The 20,844-nt window shown below is 49.7% G+C and overlaps 1 protein-coding gene across 4 annotated transcripts in view; it reads left to right on the top strand.

Annotated features, from left to right (window-relative positions):
- The window catches only part of tjap1 (tight junction associated protein 1 (peripheral)), a 462,646-nt gene that overhangs the window by 216,354 nt on the left and 225,448 nt on the right, over positions 1 to 20,844 (top strand). For all 4 annotated transcript variants that reach the window (XM_072500283.1, XM_072500282.1, XM_072500281.1 and 1 more), the window contains one exon: positions 12,468 to 12,629. In XM_072500283.1, coding sequence (XP_072356384.1) covers positions 12,468 to 12,629 — 162 coding nt within the window. The remainder of the gene's footprint in view (positions 1 to 12,467; positions 12,630 to 20,844) is intronic.

Below are 20,844 nucleotides of genomic sequence, written 5' to 3'. Positions count from 1 at the left end.
CAAGTTGGTGGAGTGGACAGACAAGTTGGTGGAGTGGACAGACAGGTTGGTGGAGTGGACAGACAAGTTGGTGGAGTGGACAGACAAGTTGGTGGAGTGGACAGACAGGTTGGTGGAGTGGACAGACAGGTTGGTGGAGTGGACAGACAGGTTGGTGGAGTGGACAGACAGGTTGGTGGAGTGGACAGACAGGTTGGTGGAGTGGACAGGCAGGTTGGTGGAGTGGACAGACAGGTTGGTGGAAAGGACAGACAAGTTGGTGGAATGGACAGACAGGTTGGTGGAGTAGACAGACAGGTTGGTGGAGTGGACAGACAGGTTGGTGGAAAGGACAGACAGGTTGGTGGAAAGGACAGACAGGTTGGTGGAGTGGACAGACAGGTTGGTGGAATGGACAGACAGGTTGGTGGAGTCGACAGACAGGTTGGTGGAGTGGACAGACAGGTTGGTGGAGTGGACAGACAGGTTGGTGGAGTGGACAGACAGGTTGGTGGAAAGGACAGACAGGTTGGTGGAGTGGACAGACAGGTTGGTGGAGTGGACAGACAGGTTGGTGGAGTAGACAGACAGGTTGGTGCAGTGGACAGACAGGTTGGTGGAATGGACAGACAGGTTGGTGGAATGGACAGACAGGTTGGTGGAGTAGACAGACAGGTTGGTGGAGTGGACAGACAGGTTGGTGGAGTGGACAGACAGGTTGGTGGAGTAGACAGACAAGTTGGTGGAGTGGACAGACAGGTTGGTGGAAAGGACAGACAAGTTGGTGGAATGGACAGACACGTTGGTAGAGTGGACAGACAGGTTGGTGGAGTGGACAGACAGGTTGGTGGAATGGACAGACAGGTTGGTGGAGTGGACAGACAGGTTGGTGGAAAGGACAGACAGGTTGGTGGAGTGGACAGACAGGTTGGTGGAGTGGACAGACAGGTTGGTGGAGTGGACAGACAGGTTGGTGGAAAGGACAGACAGGTTGGTGGAGTGGACAGACAGGTTGGTGGAAAGGACAGACAGGTTGGTGGAGTGGACAGACAGGTTGGTGGAGTGGACAGACAGGTTGGTGGAGTGGACAGACAGGTTGGTGGAAAGGACAGACAGGTTGGTGGAGTGGACAGACAGGTTGGTGGAAAGGACAGACAGGTTGGTGGAGTGGACAGACAGGTTGGTGGAGTGGACAGACAGGTTGGTGGAGTGGACAGACAGGTTGGTGGAGTGGACAGACAGGTTGGTGGAGTGGACAGACAGGTTGGTGGAGTGGACAGACAGGTTGGTGGAGTGGACAGACAGGTTGGTGGAAAGGACAGACAGGTTGGTGGAGTGGACAGACAGGTTGGTGGAGTGGACAGACAGGTTGGTGGAGTGGACAGACAGGTTGGTGGAGTGGACAGACAGGTTGGTGGAGTGGACAGACAGGTTGGTGGAATGGACAGACAAGTTGGTGGAGTGGACAGACAAGTTGGTGGAAAGGACAGACAGGTTGGTGGAGTGGACAGACAGGTTGGTGGAGTGGACAGACAGGTTGGTGGAGTGGACAGACAGGTTGGTGGAGTGGACAGACAGGTTGGTGGAGTGGACAGACAGGTTGGTGGAGTGGACAGACAGGTTGGTGGAGTGGACAGACAGGTTGGTGGAGTGGACAGACAGGTTGGTGGAAAGGACAGACAGGTTGGTGGAAAGGACAGACAAGTTGGTGGAATGGACAGACAGGTTGGTAGAGTGGACAGACAGGTTGGTGGAGTGGACAGACAGGTTGGTGGAGTGGACAGACAGGTTGGTGGAGTGGACAGACAGGTTGGTGGAGTGGACAGACAGGTTGGTGGAGTGGACAGACAGGTTGGTGGAGTGGACAGACAGGTTGGTGGAGTGGACAGACAGGTTGGTGGAGTGGACAGACAGGTTGGTGGAGTGGACAGACAGGTTGGTGGAAAGGACAGACAGGTTGGTGGAGTGGACAGACAGGTTGGTGGAGTGGACAGACAGGTTGGTGGAGTGGACAGACAGGTTGGTGGAGTGGACAGACAGGTTGGTGGAGTGGACAGACAGGTTGGCGGAATGGACAGACAGGTTGGCGGAATGGACAGACAGGTTGGCGGAGTGGACAGACAGGTTGGTGGAGTGGACAGACAGGTTGGCGGAATGGACAGACAGGTTGGCGGAGTGGACAGACAGGTTGGCGGAGTGGACAGACAGGTTGGCGGACTGGACAGACAGGTTGGCGGAGTGGACAGACAGGTTGGCGGAGTGGACAGACAGGTTGGCGGAGTGGACAGACAGGTTGGCGGAGTGGACAGACAGGCTGGTGGAGTGGACAGACAGGTTGGTGGAGTGGACAGACAGGTTGGTGGAGTGGACAGACAGGTTGGTGGAGTGGACAGACAGGTTGGTGGAATGGACAGACAGGTTGGTGGAGTGGACAGACAGGTTGGTGGAGTGGACAGACAGGTTGGTGGAGTGGACAGACAAGTTGGTGGAGTGGACAGACAGGTTGGTGGAGTGGGCAGACAGGTTGGTGGAATGGACAGACAGGTTGGTGGAGTGGACAGACAGGTTGGTGGAGTGGACAGACAGGTTGGTGGAGTGGACAGACAGGTTGGTGGAGTGGACAGACAGGTTGGTGGAGTGGACAGACAGGTTGGTGGAGTGGACAAACAGGTTGGTGGAGTGGACAGACAGGTTGGCGGAGTGGACAGACAGGTTGGTGGAAAGGACAGACAAGTTGGTGGAATGGACAGACAGGTTGGTGGAATGGACAGACAGGTTGGTGGAGTGGACAGACAGGTTGGTGGAGTGGACAGACAGGTTGGTGGAGTGGACAGACAGGTTGGTGGAGTGGACAGACAGGTTGGTGGAGTGGACAGACAGGTTGGTGGAGTGGACAGACAGGTTGGTGGAGTGGACAGACAGGTTGGTAGAGTGGACAGACAGGTTGGTAGAGTGGACAGACAGGTTGGTGGAGTGGACAGACAGGTTGGTGGAATGGACAGACAGGTTGGTGGAATGGACAGACACGTTGGTGGAAAGGACAGACAGGTTGGTGGAGTGGACAGACAGGTTGGTGGAGTGGACAGCACGGTTGGTGGAGTGGACAGACAGGTTGGTGGAGTGGACAGACAGGTTGGTGGAGTGGACAGACAGGTTGGTGGAGTGGACAGACAGGTTGGTGGAGTGGACAGACAGGTTGGTGGAGTGGACAGACAGGTTGGTGGAGTGGACAGACAGGTTGGTGGAGTGGACAGGCAGGTTGGTGGAGTGGACAGGCAGGTTGGTGGAGTGGACAGACAGGTTGGTGGAGTGGACAGACAGGTTGGTGGAGTGGACAGACAGGTTGGTGGAGTGGACAGACAGGTTGGTGGAGTGGACAGACAGGTTGGTGGAGTGGACAGACAGGTTGGTGGAGTGGACAGACAGGTTGGTGGAGTGGACAGACAGGTTGGTGGAGTGGACAGGCAGGTTGGTGGAGTGGACAGACAGGTTGGTGGAGTGGACAGACATGTTGGTGGAGTGGACAGACATGTTGGTGGAGTGGACAGACAGGTTGGTGGAGTGGACAGACAGGTTGGTGGAATGGACAGACAGGTTGGTGGAGTGGACAGACAGGTTGGTGGAATGGACAGACAGGTTGGTGGAAAGGACAGACAGGTTGGTGGAATGGACAGACAGGTTGGTGGAGTGGACAGACAGGTTGGTGGAATGGACAGACAGGTTGGTGGACAGGACAGACAGGTTGGTGGAATGGACAGACAGGTTGGTGGAGTGGACAGACAGGTTGGTGGAATGGACAGACAGGTTGGTGGAAAGGACAGACAGGTTGGTGGAGTGGACAGACAGGTTGGTGGAGTGGACAGACAGGTTGGTGGAGTGGACAGACAGGTTGGTGGAGTGGACAGACAGGTTGGTGGAGTGGACAGACAGGTTGGTGGAGTGGACAGACAGGTTGGTGGAGTGGACAGACAGGTTGGTGGAATGGACAGACAGGTTGGTGGAATGGACAGACAAGTTGGTGGAGTGGACAGACAGGTTGGTGGAATGGACAGACAGGTTGGTGGAGTGGACAGTTAGATGGCAGATGAAGTTCAATGCATGGGAGTATGAGGTGATGCATTTTGGTAGGAAGGACATGGAGAGACAATAGGTGTGATTTAACCACCGTGTTGTGCCCGGCGTGGCCCTGATCATGGCAATTAAATAGCGGGAAAGGCCAAAATCAACATTCGCGGCAGGTGCGAATCAGTTTTCCATCTAACTGTCCCGCTCCCGATGGCAAACTCCGGATCACAAACAAGTATGGTGAGTAACCCCAATTTGCATTAATTTCCATCTCATTAACAAGATTGAAGTCAAATGTAATGGCTTCTTGAGATGGCTCCCCAACAAGAAATCACACAATCTCATTTAGCACTCCTTTTTCAAAACGTGAAGCTGGCACAATGACTGCTGAGGGAAAGTGAGGAGGTGCGTAGCCACTCCATTTTGAGCATGCAGCTCAAGGGCACTGGACAGGGGATGGGAGGGTGTGGGGAAACCCATCACTGGGTTGGGCATGGTCAGGGGGCTGCAGCGTTCCTAGTCTGGTGTCACACCTGGGGGGGGGGGGGGCAGAAGGGGTGGTGAGGGGCGCTGAGGGGCTTTTCGTCTGTGAGACATTCAAGCCACCTTCAAATATTGTGGATTACCATAATAGGTACAATTACAGCTGCTGCCTGTCAGTCCTCTCAAACACTTCCAGGTCAGAGTCCTGTTTTTGCGATATGCTGAAGGTGATTTTAACTTCTTTTGACTGTGAGCAGCCTCTAACTTCACAGCTCAGGGCTATTACTAAGGGGGTGAGGTGGGGGGGGTGGACTGACTCCAGATGGCCCCGCCCCATCAGATGAAGATCCTGTGAGAGAATGGACAGGTGGTCATTGAGAGGGAAGGAACATGTTGTTTGACATGAAGAACTCACTTGCAACATGTAATCTGGGTAAAGGGGCAGTGGATCCTCACCTCTGCGGCATAGGCCAACCTCACTGTCAGTGAACTGCTCTCTCCTTGGACAACCCTGCGATTTCCAGGGCCCATTCCTCATAGGGTGTGGTGACTCAGATCTCTGGTACTCTGCCCTGTCTTGGCCCTTTGCTGCTTATTGTGGCTATCTTCTCCTGCAGGGACAAAGAGAGGGCTTTGTGAGCATGCGCTTGATGGACCAGGAGATGTACAGCAGGTGGCATGTATGGGCACCTCATATGTACATGGGAAGTGTGCTGGTGGGTGCCAGGGGTGCTGAACAAAACATGAAGATTGGATGTGGGGAAGGTACGAGGTGTCAGGCAGTGATTTGTGGAGGGGGCGTTTGGTAATTTGAGGGGTGGTAGGTGGTAATGATGCCAGGAGAGATGTGGTAACTTACCCTTGCAGCTCGGTGGAGATCGTTGGTCTCCCGACATTGGACGCTGGTCCTCCTGGTCATGCTGGCCACACTGAGCCGCTGCCATTGGCTCCCAGGTGGTATTGGTGACCCTGCTACTGGCCCTCCAACCCCCTCGGGGGGGGACAGGATGTCCCATCTCTCATTTACAGCGTCGAGAAGCATTGTGAGGTCAGCATCCCCAAAATGAGGAGCAGGTCTGCTCATGAGTGGTGAGGGAGCTTTTAAATACAGCTCCACCTTGTTAGGGGTGAGGCAATGAGGTGCGAGTCTGGTGAATCAGATGGCGAGACAGCCTGTAATGGCGAGAAGCTTGTGAGGGCAAATTTTCAGCACTAAGTGCCGTTAAATACAGGCCGCATCAAGAAACAGCCTGCCAATTGAGCCCAAAATGCACTTCAAATGTTTTCCGTGCAATCGCACCCATTATAAAATAAGCGGTAAAATTCTTGGGATGCAGGAGCAGAGGGCCCTGGGTGTATATGTGCATCGATCATTGAAGGTGGCAGGACAGGTGGAGAGAGCAGTTAATAAAGCAAATCGGACTCGGAACTTTATTAATATAGGCACAGAGTAGAAGAGCAAGGAGATTAATCCAAACAAGACACAGGTTAGACCTCAGCGGAATATTGTGTACAGTTCTGGGTGCCACACTATAGGAAGGAGGTGAACGTATTGGAGAAGAGGTTTAGAAGACTCGTCCCAGGGATGGGAAACTTCAGTTATGAGGATAGATTGGAGAGGTTGGGACTGTTCTTCTTGGAGAGGAGATTTGACAGAGATGTCCAAAATCATGAGGGGCTGGACAGAGTAGACAGGGAGAAACTGTTCCCACTCATAAAAGGATCAAGAACGAGAGGAGCAGATCTTTTTTACACAATTAGTGGGTCGCGTCTGGAATGTACTGTCTGGAAGTGTGGTGGAGGCAGGTTCAATCGAGGCATTTAAGAGGGAATTAGAGGATTATTTAAATAGAAACAATGTGCGGGGGGCGCAGAGAAAGGGCCAATTGTATGGTTTGGAAAGCAGGTGCAGACACAGGGCCAAATGACCACCTGCGTTATAACAATTCTGTGATTTCCCTGAATCCCATGAGCTTTTCTTTTTAACTAGTCTGCCATATGGGACCTTGTCTAAAGCTTTGCTAAAATCCATGTACACGACATCAATTGCACTACCCTCATGAATAACATTCAATCATATTAGTCCGACACGACCCTCCCTTATCAAATTCACTGATTGTCCTTGATTAATCTTTCTAAGTGCCAGTTTATCCTTCCCTCAGAATTGTTTCCAATAATTTGCCCATTATCGAGGTCAGAGAGATTGGTCTGTAATCGTTCAGTCTATCGTTTGCTCCCTTTCTAAACGTTAACAGAACTCCGACAGCTCTGGAGGCGGCACAGTGATTAGCACTGCCGCTTCACAGCTCCAGGGACCCGGGTTCAATTCCGGACTCGTGTAACTGTCTGTGTGGAGTTTGTACTTTCTGCCTGTGTCTGCGTGGGTTTCCTCCGGGTGCTCCGGTTTCCTCCCAAAGTCCCAAGATGTGCAGGTTACATGGATCGGCCATGATAAATTGCCCCTTAATGTCTAAAAAAAAGTTTGGTTGGGTGACAGGGATAGGGTGGAGGTGTGGGCTTAAGTAGGGTGCTCTTTCCAAGAGCTGGTGCTGACTCGATGGGCCGAATGGCCCCCTTCTGCACTGTAAATTCTGTGATCTTTCTTTCATCCAGTGAGAATTACAGAGTAGTTAGCCTGACATCAGTAGTGGGGAAGATGCTATTGTAAGTCTATTATAAGAAACATAATAACACAACATTTGGAAAACATTAATGGGATTGGACAAAACCAGCATGGGTTTATGAAAGCCAAATCATACTTAAGAAATCTACTGGAGTTCCCGATGGCCCCAGGGAAATACTCAGGGAGTTCCGGGAGTAATAGCTTCTGTTATGGGCGAGGCTTTTCAGAACCCCAAAATGTATCATGAAGTTCAACCAACCTCTCCCTTTAATGGATTTGTTGCTTTTCCGAGCACACGGCTTTCTCCCTAGGTGTGGGATTACAATTATGGACACGTGGGTTTTTAAACACAAAACACTGTTTATTCCATGAACTCAACTTAACATCTTAAATAAACATTGGATCTCTTAACACCCCTTACTTCAAAGATAACTCAGAAAATATTGCAACAGTAAATAATTCCTTAAAATGTTCCTTCAAACTTCCAGGAGACTTAACACATTTAAACAGTATCACATCAGGTTAAAGGATATATATAGTTTCTGTAGAATGGCAGAGACTGTCGCAAACTGGCTTTCTACTTTTAAACTGCTCTCAGCAAAACTAGCCAGGCACTTTTTAGCTGCTCTCAGCAAAACCAAACTGCAAAACTTGCAGCTCTCTGGAAACACACAGACACTGCTTTTAAACTGAAACTAAAAACCTGCAAAACACAGACTGCAAAATGGCTGACCTGAGCTGAGCTCCACCCACTCTATGACATCACTGTTTTCTTAAAGGTACATTGCTTAAACATCCAGTTCTTAAAGGCACTCTTGCATGACACTTCATTGAGAATTTGGAGGCAGTTTCACCAGCACTTCGGGTTGGGGGCAGGGTCAAGGGAAATGCCGATTCGGGGGAACCATAGATTTGAGCTAGGGAAGTGGGATGGAAATTTTTGGAGATGGGAGGAGAAAGGAATTAGGACACTAAAAGATTTGTTTCTTGGGGGTCGGTTTGCAGGATTGAAGGAGCTGGAGCGAAGTATGGGTTGGAACAGGGGGAAATGTTTAGATACATGCAGGTTCGAGACTTTGCCAGAAAGGAGATACAGAGGTTCCTAGTAGACCGGCTTCCACATTGCTGGAGGAGGTGCTGACGACAGGGGGACTGGAGAAATGGGTAGTATCAGCGGTTTACGGGGCTATTTTGGAGGATGAGAAGGCATCGCTGGAAGGGATCAAGGCAATGTGGGAGGAAGAGTTGGGAGAGGGTATGGAGGAGGGGTTCTGTCGTGAGGTGCTCCGGAAGGTGAATGCCTCCACCTCGTGTGCGAGGTTGGGACTGATACAGCTGAAGGTGGTGTATGGAGCACACCTTACAAGGGTGAGGATGAGCCGGCTCTTTGAGGGGGTAGAAGATGTGTGTAAACTTAGCGGGGGGGGGGCCCCCGCAAACCACGTTCATTATGTTTTGGTCCTGTCCAAAGGATTCTTGGAAGGAGGTTTTTAGGGTAATCTCTAAAGTGGTGCACGTGAAACTGGACCCGGGCCCTCGGGAGGCCATATTCGGGGTGTCGGACCAGCAGGGGCTGGTTTAGCACATGGGACTAAACAGCTGGCTTGTAATCAGAACAAGTTCAGCAGCGCGGGTTCAATTCCCGTACCGGCCGCCCCGAACAGGCGCCGGAATGTGGCGACTAGGGGCTTTTCACAGGAACCTCATTGAAGCCTACTTGTGACGAGCGATTATTATTATTTGTTATTATTATTATTCATTATGCATTTTGAGAATTGGATCACGTCGAACATTAGTTGGGGGGGGGGGGTTGGGGAAGGGGGACTGCATGTGTTAATGGTGACTATGGGTGATTCCTGATTCCTTTTTGTCATTTGTTTATGTTAACATGCGGGCTAATGTCTGGGGTTGGTGGGAGGATGGGATCATTGTTATTGATATGGGGATTGACAATACATTCGTTCCTGATTATTGTTTATTGTTGGGTGTAAATTTGGGAGAAAATGTGAAAGAGGAGAATAAAAAAAAAAAATTTTTTTTTAAATTGAGGATGAAACTCTGGGTGCGATTCTCCAACCACGTTGCACTTAGAACATAGAACGATACATGACGCAGGCCCTTCGGCCCACGATGTTACACCGACATGGGAAGTCAAAAAACAAAAGCCATCTAACCTACACTATGCCATTAGCATCCATATACTTATCCAATAAACTTTTAAATGCCCTCAATGTTGGCGAGTTCACTACTGTTGCAGGTAGGGCATTCCACGGCCTCACCACTCTTTGCGTAAAGAACCTACCTCAGACCTCTGTCCTATATCTATTACCCCTCAGTTTAAGGCTATGTCCCCTCGTGCTAGCCATTTCCATTCACGGGAGAAGGCTCTCACGTCCACCCTATCTAACCCTCTGATCATTTTGTATGCCTCTATTAAGTCTCCTCTTAACCTTCTTCTCTCTAACGAAAACAACCTCAAGTCCATCAGCCTTTCCTCATAAGATTTTCCCTCCATACCAGGCAACATCCTGGTAAATCTCCTCTGCACCCGCTCCAAAGCCTCCACGTCCTTCCTATAATGCGGTGACCAGAACTGTACGCAATACTCCAAATGCGGCCGTACCAGAGTTTTGTACAGCTGCAACATGACCCCGGAACTCAATCCCTCTACCAATAAAGGCCAACACTCCATAGGCCTTCTTCACAACCCTATCAACCTGGGTGGCAACTTTCAGGGATCTATGTACATGGACACCTAGATCCCTCTGCTCATCCACACTTCCAAGAACTTTACCATTAGCCAAATATTCCACATTCCTGTTATTCCTTCCAAAGTGAATCACCTCACACTTCTCTACATTAAACTCCATACTCCATTACTCCAGCTCCATTAAACTTGAGCGAGAGCTCAACCTGTCCGGACAAACCCGAATGAGCCCTCTCGCGGGCTTCCCGGCAGCCTCCACGCCTCGCGGGATTCACCCAAGACCCGCGAGGTGTCGGATTCGGAACTCTGTCCAAAAGCCGCTGGACCAAATGACTCCCATGGAAGTAGGTATTAAACCTACTTACGACATCCCTATCCGATATCCACCGGCCTCCCTCGATTCTCTGGCCTCCCAGCCTGGCGCCGATCAGTGCTGGTGCACAAGAACGCGGACCAGCCAGAACAGCATCCGGGAGGGGCTCTCCTGGGTTATCGAAGACCCCTGGGTGGTCAGGGTAAGTGCAGGGTGGCTCCCTGTCCCTTCCCCTGGAGTGCGGGCACCTTGGCTCTCCCCAGCTGGCACATTGGCACTGTCACCCTGGCAATGCCAAGGCGCCCAGGTGGCACTGCCAAGCTGGCTGGAGCACTGTCCCGGTGCCAGGGTGGTAGTGCAAGGGTGCCTGTGTGCCAGGGTGGCACTGCCAACGGTCAGGGCCCGAGGGGGGCCATGCCCATGAAAGAAGGGTAGAGGGGGGAATTTGAAGGGTGGGAGAGTTCAGGGTAGGTAAGTAGGGGCCTCTGGGTGACATTTAAGATCGGGCACTCTTTCAAAGTGGCGGCCTGATCACTCAGCCCAGTGGTTAACATTTCTTTAAGTGTGGACTAAACCGGTGAGAAACTCCCCAGGGTCCAAGGAAGTGATTAAGTGTCATTGAATAACGCTGGGGAACATGCCGGCAGAGCCGACGGGATACTCCTCGAAAAACCCGCCACAAATGAACTTTTGAAATTTTGGGGGAAGAATCGTGCCCTAGTAGAGCAGGTAAGGGAGGCTGGTTTGGCTCACTTGGCTGCTCCATGGTGCAGAGCAAGGCCAGCAGCATTGGTTCAATTCCTGTACCGGATGAGGTTATTCATGAAGGCCCTGCCTTCTCAACACTGCCCCTCGCCTGAGGTGTGGTGACCTTCAGATTAAATCACCACCAGCCAGCTCTCCCCCTCAAAGGGGAAAGCAGCCTATGGTCATCTGGGGCTCTGGCGACTTTACCTTTTTAGATAAGGGAGACCGAGTGGATGTGGTGTATTTAAACTTTCAGAAGGCTTCGATAAGGCCCCTCACAAGAGGTTAGTGGGAAAAATTAAAGCACATGGGATGGGAGGTAATGTATCGGCATGGATTACTAATTGGTTGACAAACCGGAAAAAGCGTGCGAATAATTGGGTCGTTTCCCCAGGGTACTGCTTGGAACCCAGCGGCTCACGATATATATATATAAATGACCTGGGTGAGGGAACGTAAATGTCACATTTCAAATTCATCTCCTGCTTCTAGCTTGCATGATTGGAAAGTCAGACCCTGAGCCTTTACCGCATTTATACGGGGTGGGAGATTGAGATGTGAGCCAGAGAGTTTTACAGCATACAAAGAGGCCCTTTGGCCCATCCTGTCTGCACTGACCATCTATTCTAACCCCATTTTCCAGCAATTGGTCCACAGCCATACTGCATGTACTATGGCGTTTCACGTGCTCATCAAAACGCTTTTTAATAATCAGCCTGTGTCTGGTTTTGTTTTATAAAGTAACAATTAAATCAGAAAGGTATGTTTATGGATCCCTGCCTATCCCTGGGTCGATTGAGGCTGTCAAGCGGCCCATAAATGCCATTCAGGCCCTCAATCTGCCTCCACTTCCATAATATGCAAGGCAGCGGAAGGTCGGTAACAGTGGGAAGGCTATTTTTGCACCCATGTTGATGAAAATGTGGAAAGGAAGAGAGGGGTAGCAGGTATATTCTTTGAAGGGGGCCCTGTGTACACTCAGGGCAGCCCACTAAAATTATGCCACCCTTCGTGCCTCCATGTCCCAAGTCTACTTGACTTTCCTGCTTCTGGCATCATGACACTTCTTCCAGGGGCCTCCTTGCAGTCCCAGCAGCCAATCAGATTGGCCGGCCGCTCACAGAGACGTTAAATTCAGCCCAAAGCATTTTGCTGCGCCCTCATTTTTCTTTATTTACCCGATAACTGAAAACAAAATGTTTTTTGTACATGTGCTCTAGAGTGAGTCGGAGAACATGATATGCACCCCACATAATTTCCACTGATCAATATGGCATTTACAGAGCAAATTCCATTCGGTGCAACTTCCAGTTCATAGTCTTGTGTTGAAATTGTCTCTGTTTGCTTTCCCCCCCTTACCCCACCATTTCCTTGTCCATAACATCGCAGCCTCCCCTCAGGCTACCTGGCTTTGTCCTGGATCTCCTCATTACATTCCCAATAAGCTGCTGACTAGTTGTGCTGCTGCTATTCTGAGAAGTGATGTTATGTGTTCTGTTATATTTTCAAACCAGTCTCTTCAGTACTTTTAATCTTTTTTTAAAAAACAGGCAATTGCAGCAGCAGAATGAAGAGTTGCTTCGAAAGTTGTCGCACACCACAAACAAGTTGGAAATGATGGAGACAGACTTTGAATCCAGTCGGCATTACCTTGAAGCAGAGCTGAGCCATGCCCGGGAAGAGATGGACAAACTCAAGGATAAATTCCGCAGGTCAGCAGCTCAAATATTGGCACTCCGCAATGTCTTGGTGAAACTCTTCATACACTGCTCTGTCCAAATCACAAATGAAATGAAATGAAATGAAAATCGCTTATTGTCACAAGTAGGCTTCAAATGAAGTCACTGTGAGAAGCCTCTAGTCGCCACATTTCAGCGCCTGTTCGGGGAGGCTGGTACGGGAATTGAGGCGCGCGCTGCTGGCCTGCCTTGGTCTGCTTTCAAAGCCAGCGATTTAGCCCTGTGCTAAACCAATCAAACACATAATGAGGAATTTCAATATTTGCTTTGTTGTTGTTCAGGCTGTTTGCCTAAAGTTTAGACTGAGGGGTTGTCATGAGTATCACACAGACAAGAGTAACAAAAGGTTAGACTTTTTGGAGGGGGAACTATGCTTGGTTCCTCAAACCATACAATTCTTCAGTCGTAAAGGAGTGTCCAGCTTGTGCTTATCAATGTATTTCTGTGGTCCTGAATAAGAACAGTGCTTAATACTCAACTGATACACACACTTTCAGATAACCAAAAAGTTCATGGCATAATTTTTTTCTGCTGTACCATTCGATAAGTTTTTTTAAGAAGATTTTCCCTCTTTCTTTTGTAGTGATTCAATAGGGACAGCTGAGCACCACAATAGTGATTTCAAGATATTGCTTGATATCTCTGTAACCTGCCTCAGCTCCACGAACTCTAATCTGAAACAAAGTGGCTGAAGGTGCCATTGAAAGTGCTACCAAGCACTAGAACCAGAGGATAAGAGGTAGCAAATTTAAAACAGATTTGAGGAGAAACTTGCGTGGCACGGTAGGACTGATAAGCACAAGCTGGACACTCCTTAACCACGGTAGCACTGTGGTTAGCACTGTTGCCTCACAGCGCCAGGGTCCCAGATTCGATTCCCATCTTGGGTCACTATCTGTGCTGCACGCTCTCCCTGTGTCTGCGTGGGTTTCCTCCGGGTGCTCCGGTTTCCTCCCAAAAGTCCTGAAAGACGTGCTGTTAGGTAATTTGGACATTCTGAATTCTCCCTCTGTGTACCCGTGCAGGCGCTGGAATGTGGCAACTAGGGACTTTTCACAGTAACTTCATTGCTGTGTTAATGTAAGCCTACTTGTGACAATAAAGATGATTATTATTATTATTAAACTACTTCTCCCACAGGAATGTGAATCTGTGGAATTCGCTACCCCAGAGTGCTGTGGATGCAGGGACAGTGAGTAAATTTAAGGAGGAGTTCGACAGATTTTTAATTAGTAACGGGTTGAAGGGTTATGGAGGATGGGCAGGACAGTGGAGTTAAGGCCACGATGGGATCAGATGGTGGAGCAGAATCGATGGACCAAATGGCCTAATTCTGCTCACATATCTTATGAACATATGAACTTACTGAGCAATAGCCTGTTCACGATCACTCAGTTTGGGTTCCGTCAGTTCACTCGGCTCCTGACCTCATTACAGCCTTGGCTCAAACGTGGACAAAAGAGCTAAACTCCAGAGGTGAGAGGATTGCCCTTGACATCAAGGCAGCATTTGACCGAGTATGACATCAAGGACTCCTAGCATAACTGCAGTCAATGGAAATGGAATCTCCACTGGTTGGAGTTATACTTGGCACAAAGGAAGGTGACACTGGTTGTTGGATTTCACTCATCTCAGCCCTGGGACGTCACCGTAGGAATTCTTCAGGGCAGTGTCCTATGCCCAGCCATCTTTAGCTGCTTCATCAATGACCTTCCTCCATTATAAAGTTAGAAGTGTGGGTGTTTCCTAATATTCATTGGTGATTGCACAACGTTCAGCACCATCCACAACTCCTCCGATACTGAAGCAGTCAATGCCACATACAGCTAGACCTGGGCAACATTCAGGCTTGGACTGAGAAGTAACAAATGCTAGGCAATGACCATCTCCCGTTGACATTCAATGACAGAATCACCCCCACTATCAATACTGTTATAACCTGCCTACTTACCATTGGCTGGGGACTAATGACTATCCCACAATCCTGTGGGAGTATGAGCTTCCCCAATGAGGGGGGCGGAGAAACCACTAGTAAACTCCTAGTATAAATAAGCTGGCCAGTTCAGGAACCAGGAGGAAGGAATATGTAGCAAGGGAAGTTACTGCTACTGTTATGTATATATGTTATAGTAAATAAATGTTATTACTTTGTATCCTTAAAACTCGTGCTGGATTCTTCATGGCCCTTACAAAACTGGCGACGAAGATTAAAGTGAATAGCTGTCTACACTGCTGAAGCCACCTCCCTGGATTTTTGTTGGATACAGGTTGGAAGTTGTTTTCTGTTACACCATGCCTCTGTACGGACGTTAGGATGTTTTTGATGCTGCGCTGGAAAGCTGGAACCAGTACACACAACGGATGCGTTACTATTTCCGGGCAAGCAATATCACCGAAAACGAGCGCCAGGTGGTCATATTGCGCACCGCCTGCGGCCCGCATACGTTTGGGGTGATTAGGAGCCTTACGTACCCAGCTGCGCCGGACACCAAAACGTTTGATGAACTTGTGAATATAGTGGGGCAACATTTTAACCCAACTCCGTCCACGATAGTCCAGCGTTACCGGTTTAATACCGCTGAGAGGACCCCTGGAGAATCCCTTGCCAATTTTCTATCCAGGCTACGCAGGATTGCGGAGTACTGTGACTATGGTGAGACCTTGTCAGAAATGTTACGCGACCGTTTGGTTTGCGGTATTAACAATGCGGCCACCCAGAGAATGTTGTTAGCGGAGCCAACATTGACTTTTCAACAGGCCATTCAAATAGTATTGTCCCGAGAGAGCGCAGAGCGAGGAGTACAGGATCTACAGGGAATGGAAGTGCATGCCTTGGGGCGCAACCCCTTCCGTCCGAAAACGTCCCCCGCACTCCTGCGGTACCTTGGGCGAGGCAACGTCCGGACCGACGCCAGTGGCCGTCGGACATTCCTCCCCGAAGGGAGCCTTCTCCAGAGCCAATGGATGAGGAGCCATGCCCGTGTCAGACTTGTAGGCGCCGACCCCGTCGCGGACGGCGGTCCTGGGGGCGCCAGAGGCGCCGTCGTTCCGGCCGAAACTGGGACCAGCCCAGGGGCCATAACTGGGACCTTGCAGGTCAGCTGGGAGCGGGAGAGAGAGAGAGCCGGGTCATTGAAAACAGCGCGGGAGATTTAAAAAGCGCGGGAGCTGCAAGTCAGAGCGGAGAGTTTAAAAGTTCGCGGCCTGGCAGAGGTAAGTACTGTTTAAAAACCTCCTTACCTTGCAGGTCAGCTGTTAGTTTCAGGAGATCAGTTTCGGGAGCAGTCCTATTGGCTGACTGTAAATCAGGAAGGATACAAAAGGTGTGGCTGAAGTGCCTTTAGAAACAGGGTGCTGGAAGCAAACAGAGTGTATCTGAGTTTGGGTAAGGCTGAGTTCGGGTAAGAGGTGAGTGAGTGCTGTGTTTTTTGGAGTTTGGTGTTTGGGGTTGAGTTTCCAAAAAAAAAAAAAATCCACTTAATTAAGTAGATTAATTAACTAGTTAAGGGAATTTGGTGCTCAGCTTAAGGAGGTGCAGAGAAGCAGACCTGTGAGGGAGTCTCGGGAGCAATTACATCACAGCCAGCAGGTAAGTGATTGGCTTGTGACTGGTAAGTGATTTTTCTCTCTTTGACTTTCTCTTAGCTGTGTAGTGTAGTTCAAATTTAACTTCAGGTTTAAGTCATGGCAGGAGAGCTCAGACCCGTGTCATGCTCCTCTTGTGAGATGTGGCAAGTCAGGGACCCTTCTGGTGTCCCTGACTCCTTCATCTGCAAGAAGTGTATCCAACTGCAGCTCCTGTTAGACCGCTTGACGGCTCTGGAGCTGCGGATGGATTCACTTTGGAGCATCCGCGATGCTGAGGAAGTTGTGGATAGCACATTCAGTGAGTTGGTCACACTGCAGATTAAAATTACTGAGGCAGATAGGGAATGGGTGACCAACAGACAGAGGAAGAGTAGGAAGGCAGTGCAGGGATCCCCTGCGGTCATCTCCCTCCAAAACAGATTTACCGTTTTGGAAACTGTTGGGGGAGATGGCTCACCAGGGGAAGGTGGCAGCAGCCAGGTTCATGGCACCGTGGCTGGCTCTGCTGCACAGAAGGGCGGGAAAAAGAGTGGCAGACCTATAGTGATAGAGGATTCAATTGTAAGGGGAATAGACAGGCGTTTCTGCGGATGCAAACGAGAATCCAGGTTGGTATGTTGCCTCCCTGGTGCAAGGGTCAAGGATGTCTCGCAGCGGCTGCAGGGCATTCTGGAGGGGGAGGGTGAACAGCCAGCTGTCGTGGTGCATATAGGCACCAATGATATAGGTGAAAAACGGGATGAGGTCCTACAAGCTGACTTTAGGGAGTTAGGAGTTAAACTAAAAAGTAGGACCTCAAAGGTAGTAATCTCAGGATTGCTACCAGTGCCACGTGATAGTCAGAGTAGGAATGACAGGATAGCTAGGATGAATACGTGGCTAGAGAGATGGTGCAAGAGGGAGGGTTTCAAATTCCTGGGACATTGGGACCGGTTCTGGGGAAGGTGGGACCTGTACAAATCGGACGGTCTGCATCTGGGTGGGACCGGAACCAATGTTCTCGGGGGTGTATTTGCTAGTGCAGTTGGGGAGGGTTTAAACTAATGTGGCAGGGGGATGGGAACCGATGTAGGAAGTCAGTGGGGACGGAAACAAAAGGCAGGAAGGGAGAGTGTGTAAAGCATGACCAGAGAAAGCAGGGCAGAGAGCAAGGAAAGTCTACATTAAACTGCATTTATTTCAATGCAAGGGGCCTGACGGGCAAAGCGGATGAACTCAGGGCATGGATGGGCACATGGGACTGGGATATTATAGCTATGACTGAAACATGGCTAAGGGAGGGGCAGGACTGGCAGCTCAATGTTCCGGGGTACAGATGCTATAGAAAGGATAGAACAGGAGGTAAGAGAGGAGGGGGAGTGGCGTTTTTGATTAGGGAGAACATCACGGCAGTACTTAGAGGGGATATATCCGAGGGTTCGCCCACTGAGTCTAAACAAGGGTTCGGCACAACATCGTGGGCCGAAGGGCCTGTTCTGTGCTGTATTTTCTATGTTCTATATGGGTGGAACTGAAAAATAAGAAGGGAGAGATCACCTTGATAGGACTGTACTACAGGCCCCCAAATAGTCAGCGGGAAATTGAGGAGCAAATATGTAAGGAGATTACAGATAGCTGCAAGAATAATAGGATGGTAATAGTAGGGGACTTTAACTTTCCCAACATTGACTGGGACAGCCATAGCATTAGGGGCTTGGATGGAGGGAAATTTGTTGAGTGTATTCAGGAGGAATTTCTCATTCAGTATGTGGATGGACCGACTAGAGAGGGTGCAAAACTTGACCTCGTCTTGGGAAATAAGGAAGGGCAAGTGACAGAAGTGTTAGTGAGGGATCACTTTGGGACAAGTGACCATAACTCCATTAGTTTTAAGATAGCTATGGAGAATGATAGGTCTGGCCCAAGAGTTAAAATTGGGGCAAGGCCAATTTTGATGGTATCAGACAGGAACTTGCAGAGGTAGATTGGGGGAGACTGTTGGCAGGCAAAGGGACGGCTGGTAAATGGGAGGCTTTTAAAAATGTGTTAACCAGGGTTCAGGGTAAGCACATTCCCTTTAGAGTGAAGGGCAAGGCTAGTAGAAGTAGGGAACACTGGATGACTCGAGATATTGGGACTCTGGTCAAAAAGGAGAAGGAGGCATATGACGTACATAAACAACTGGGATCAAGTGGATCCCTTGAAGACTATAGAGATTGTCGAAATAGAGTTAAGAGGGAAATCAGGAGGGCAAAAAGGGGACATGAAATTGCTTTGGCAAATAATGCAAAGGAGAATCCAAAGAGCTTCTACAGATACATAAAGGGAAAAAGACTAACTAGGGACAGAGTAGGGCCTCTTAAGGATCAACAAGGACATCTATGTGCAGAGCCACAAGAGTTGGGTGAGATCCTGAATGAATATTTCTCATCGGTATTCACGGTGGAGAAAGGCATGGATGTTAGGAAACTAAGGGAAATAAATAGTGATGTCTTGAGAAGTGTGCATATTACAGAGGAGGAGGTGCTGGAAGTCTTAAAGCGCATCAAGGTAGATAAATTCCCGGGACCTGATGAAATGTATCCCAGGATGTTGTGGGAGGCTAGGGAGGAAATTGCGGGTCCCCTAACAGAGATATTTGAATCATCGGCAGCCACAGGTGAGGTGCCTGAAGATTGGAGAGTGGCGAATGTTGTGCCCTTGTTTAAGAAGGGCAGCAGGGAAAAGCCTGGGAACTACAGACCGGTGAGCCTAACGTCTGTAGTAGGTAAGTTGCTAGAAGGTATTCTGAGAGACAGGATCTACAAGCATTTAGAGAGGCAAGGACTGATTCGGGGCAGTCAGCATGGCTTTGTGCGTGGAAAATCATGTCTCACAAATTTGATTGAGTTTTTTGAGGGGGTGACCAAGAAGGTAGATGAGGGCAGTGCAGTAGACGTTGTCTACATGGACTTTAGCAAAGCCTTTGACAAGGTACCGCATGGTAGGTTGTTGCAGAAGGTTAAAGCTCATGGGATCCAGGGTGAGGTTGCCAATTGGATTCAAAATTGGCTGGACGACAGAAGACAGAGGGTGGTTGTAGAGGGTTGTTTTTCAAACTGGAGGCCTGTGACCAGTGGTGTGCCTCAGGGATCGGTGCTGGGTCCACTGTTATTTGTGATTTATATTAATGATTTGGATGAGAATTTAGGAGGCATGGTTAGTAAGTTTGCAGATGACACCAAGATTGGTGGCACAGTGGATAATGAAGAAGGTTATCTAGGATTGCAACGGGATCTTGATCAATTAGGCCAGTGGGCCGACGAATGGCAGATGGAGTTTAATTTAGATAAATGTGAGGTGATGCATTTTGGCAGATCGAATCAGGCCAGGACCTACTCAGTTAATGGTATGGCGTTGGGGAGAGTTATAGAACAAAGAGATCTAGGAATACAGGTTCATAGCTCCTTGAAGGCGGAGTCGCAGGTGGACAGGGTGGTGAAGAAGGCATTCGGCATTCTTGGTTTCATTGGTCAGAACATTGAATACAGGAGTTGGGACGTCTTGTTGAAGTTGTACAAGACATTGGTACGGCCACACTTGGAATACTGTGTGCAGTTCTGGTCACCCTATTACAGAAAGGATATTATTAAACTAGAAAGAGTGCAGAAAAGATTTACTAAGATGTTACCGGGACTTGATGGTTTGAGTTATAAGGAGAGGCTGGATAGACTGGGACTTTTTTCCCTGGAGCGTAGGAGGCTTAGGGGTGATCTTATAGAGGTCTATAAAATAATGAGGGGCATAGATAAGGTAGATAGTCAACATCTTTTCCCAAAGATAGGGGAGTGTAAAACTAGAGGGCATAGGTTTAAGGTGAGAGGGGAGAGATCCAGAAGGGCCCAGAGGGGCAATTTCTTCACTCAGAGGGTAGTGAGTGTCTGGAATGTGCTGCCAGAGGTAGTATTAGAGGCGGGTACAATTGTGTCTTTTAAAAAGCATTTAGATAGTTACATGGGTAAGATGGGTAGAGAGGGTTATGGGCCAAGTGCGGGCAACTGGGACTAGCGAAATGGTAAAAACTGGGCGGCATGGACTGGTTGGGCCGAAGGGACTGTTTCCATGCTGTAAACTTCTATGATTCTAGGGGCCGTAACTGGGACCAGCCCAGAGGCCGTACATTCCATGTGGATGAACCTGCGGCGACTGCTCCTGAGGACGTGGAGACGGAGGACGACTGCCTGCAGCTGCATTGTGTGGCAGCTCCCCGTGTGGCCCCCATTAAGGTGACAGTACAGGTCAATGGCCACCCGCTTGAGATGGAGTTGGATACTGGCGCAGCGGTCTCCGTGATCGCCCAGAGGACATTCGACCGCATCAAGCAGGGTATACAGACCCTTACATTAACCGACTCACAGGCCAGGTTGGCCACCTACACGGGGGAACCACTGGACATTGCAGGAACTACAATGACCCCTGTTGTCTATGGACGCCAGGAGGGGCGTTTCCCACTTACCGTGGTGCGTGGCCATGGGCCCAGCCTGTTGGGTCGGGACTGGTTGCGCCATTTGCGGTTGCAATGGCAGCGCATCCTCCAAACAGTTTCTGAAGGGTTGACTGAGGTGCTAGGACGATACCCAGA

Source organism: Scyliorhinus torazame, chromosome 4, assembly GCF_047496885.1.
Source record: "Scyliorhinus torazame isolate Kashiwa2021f chromosome 4, sScyTor2.1, whole genome shotgun sequence".
NCBI classification, from domain to species: Eukaryota; Metazoa; Chordata; class Chondrichthyes; order Carcharhiniformes; family Scyliorhinidae; genus Scyliorhinus; species Scyliorhinus torazame.
The sequence above is the reverse complement of the archived record's forward strand: the minus strand, read 5'-3'. Positions and strand labels throughout refer to the sequence as shown.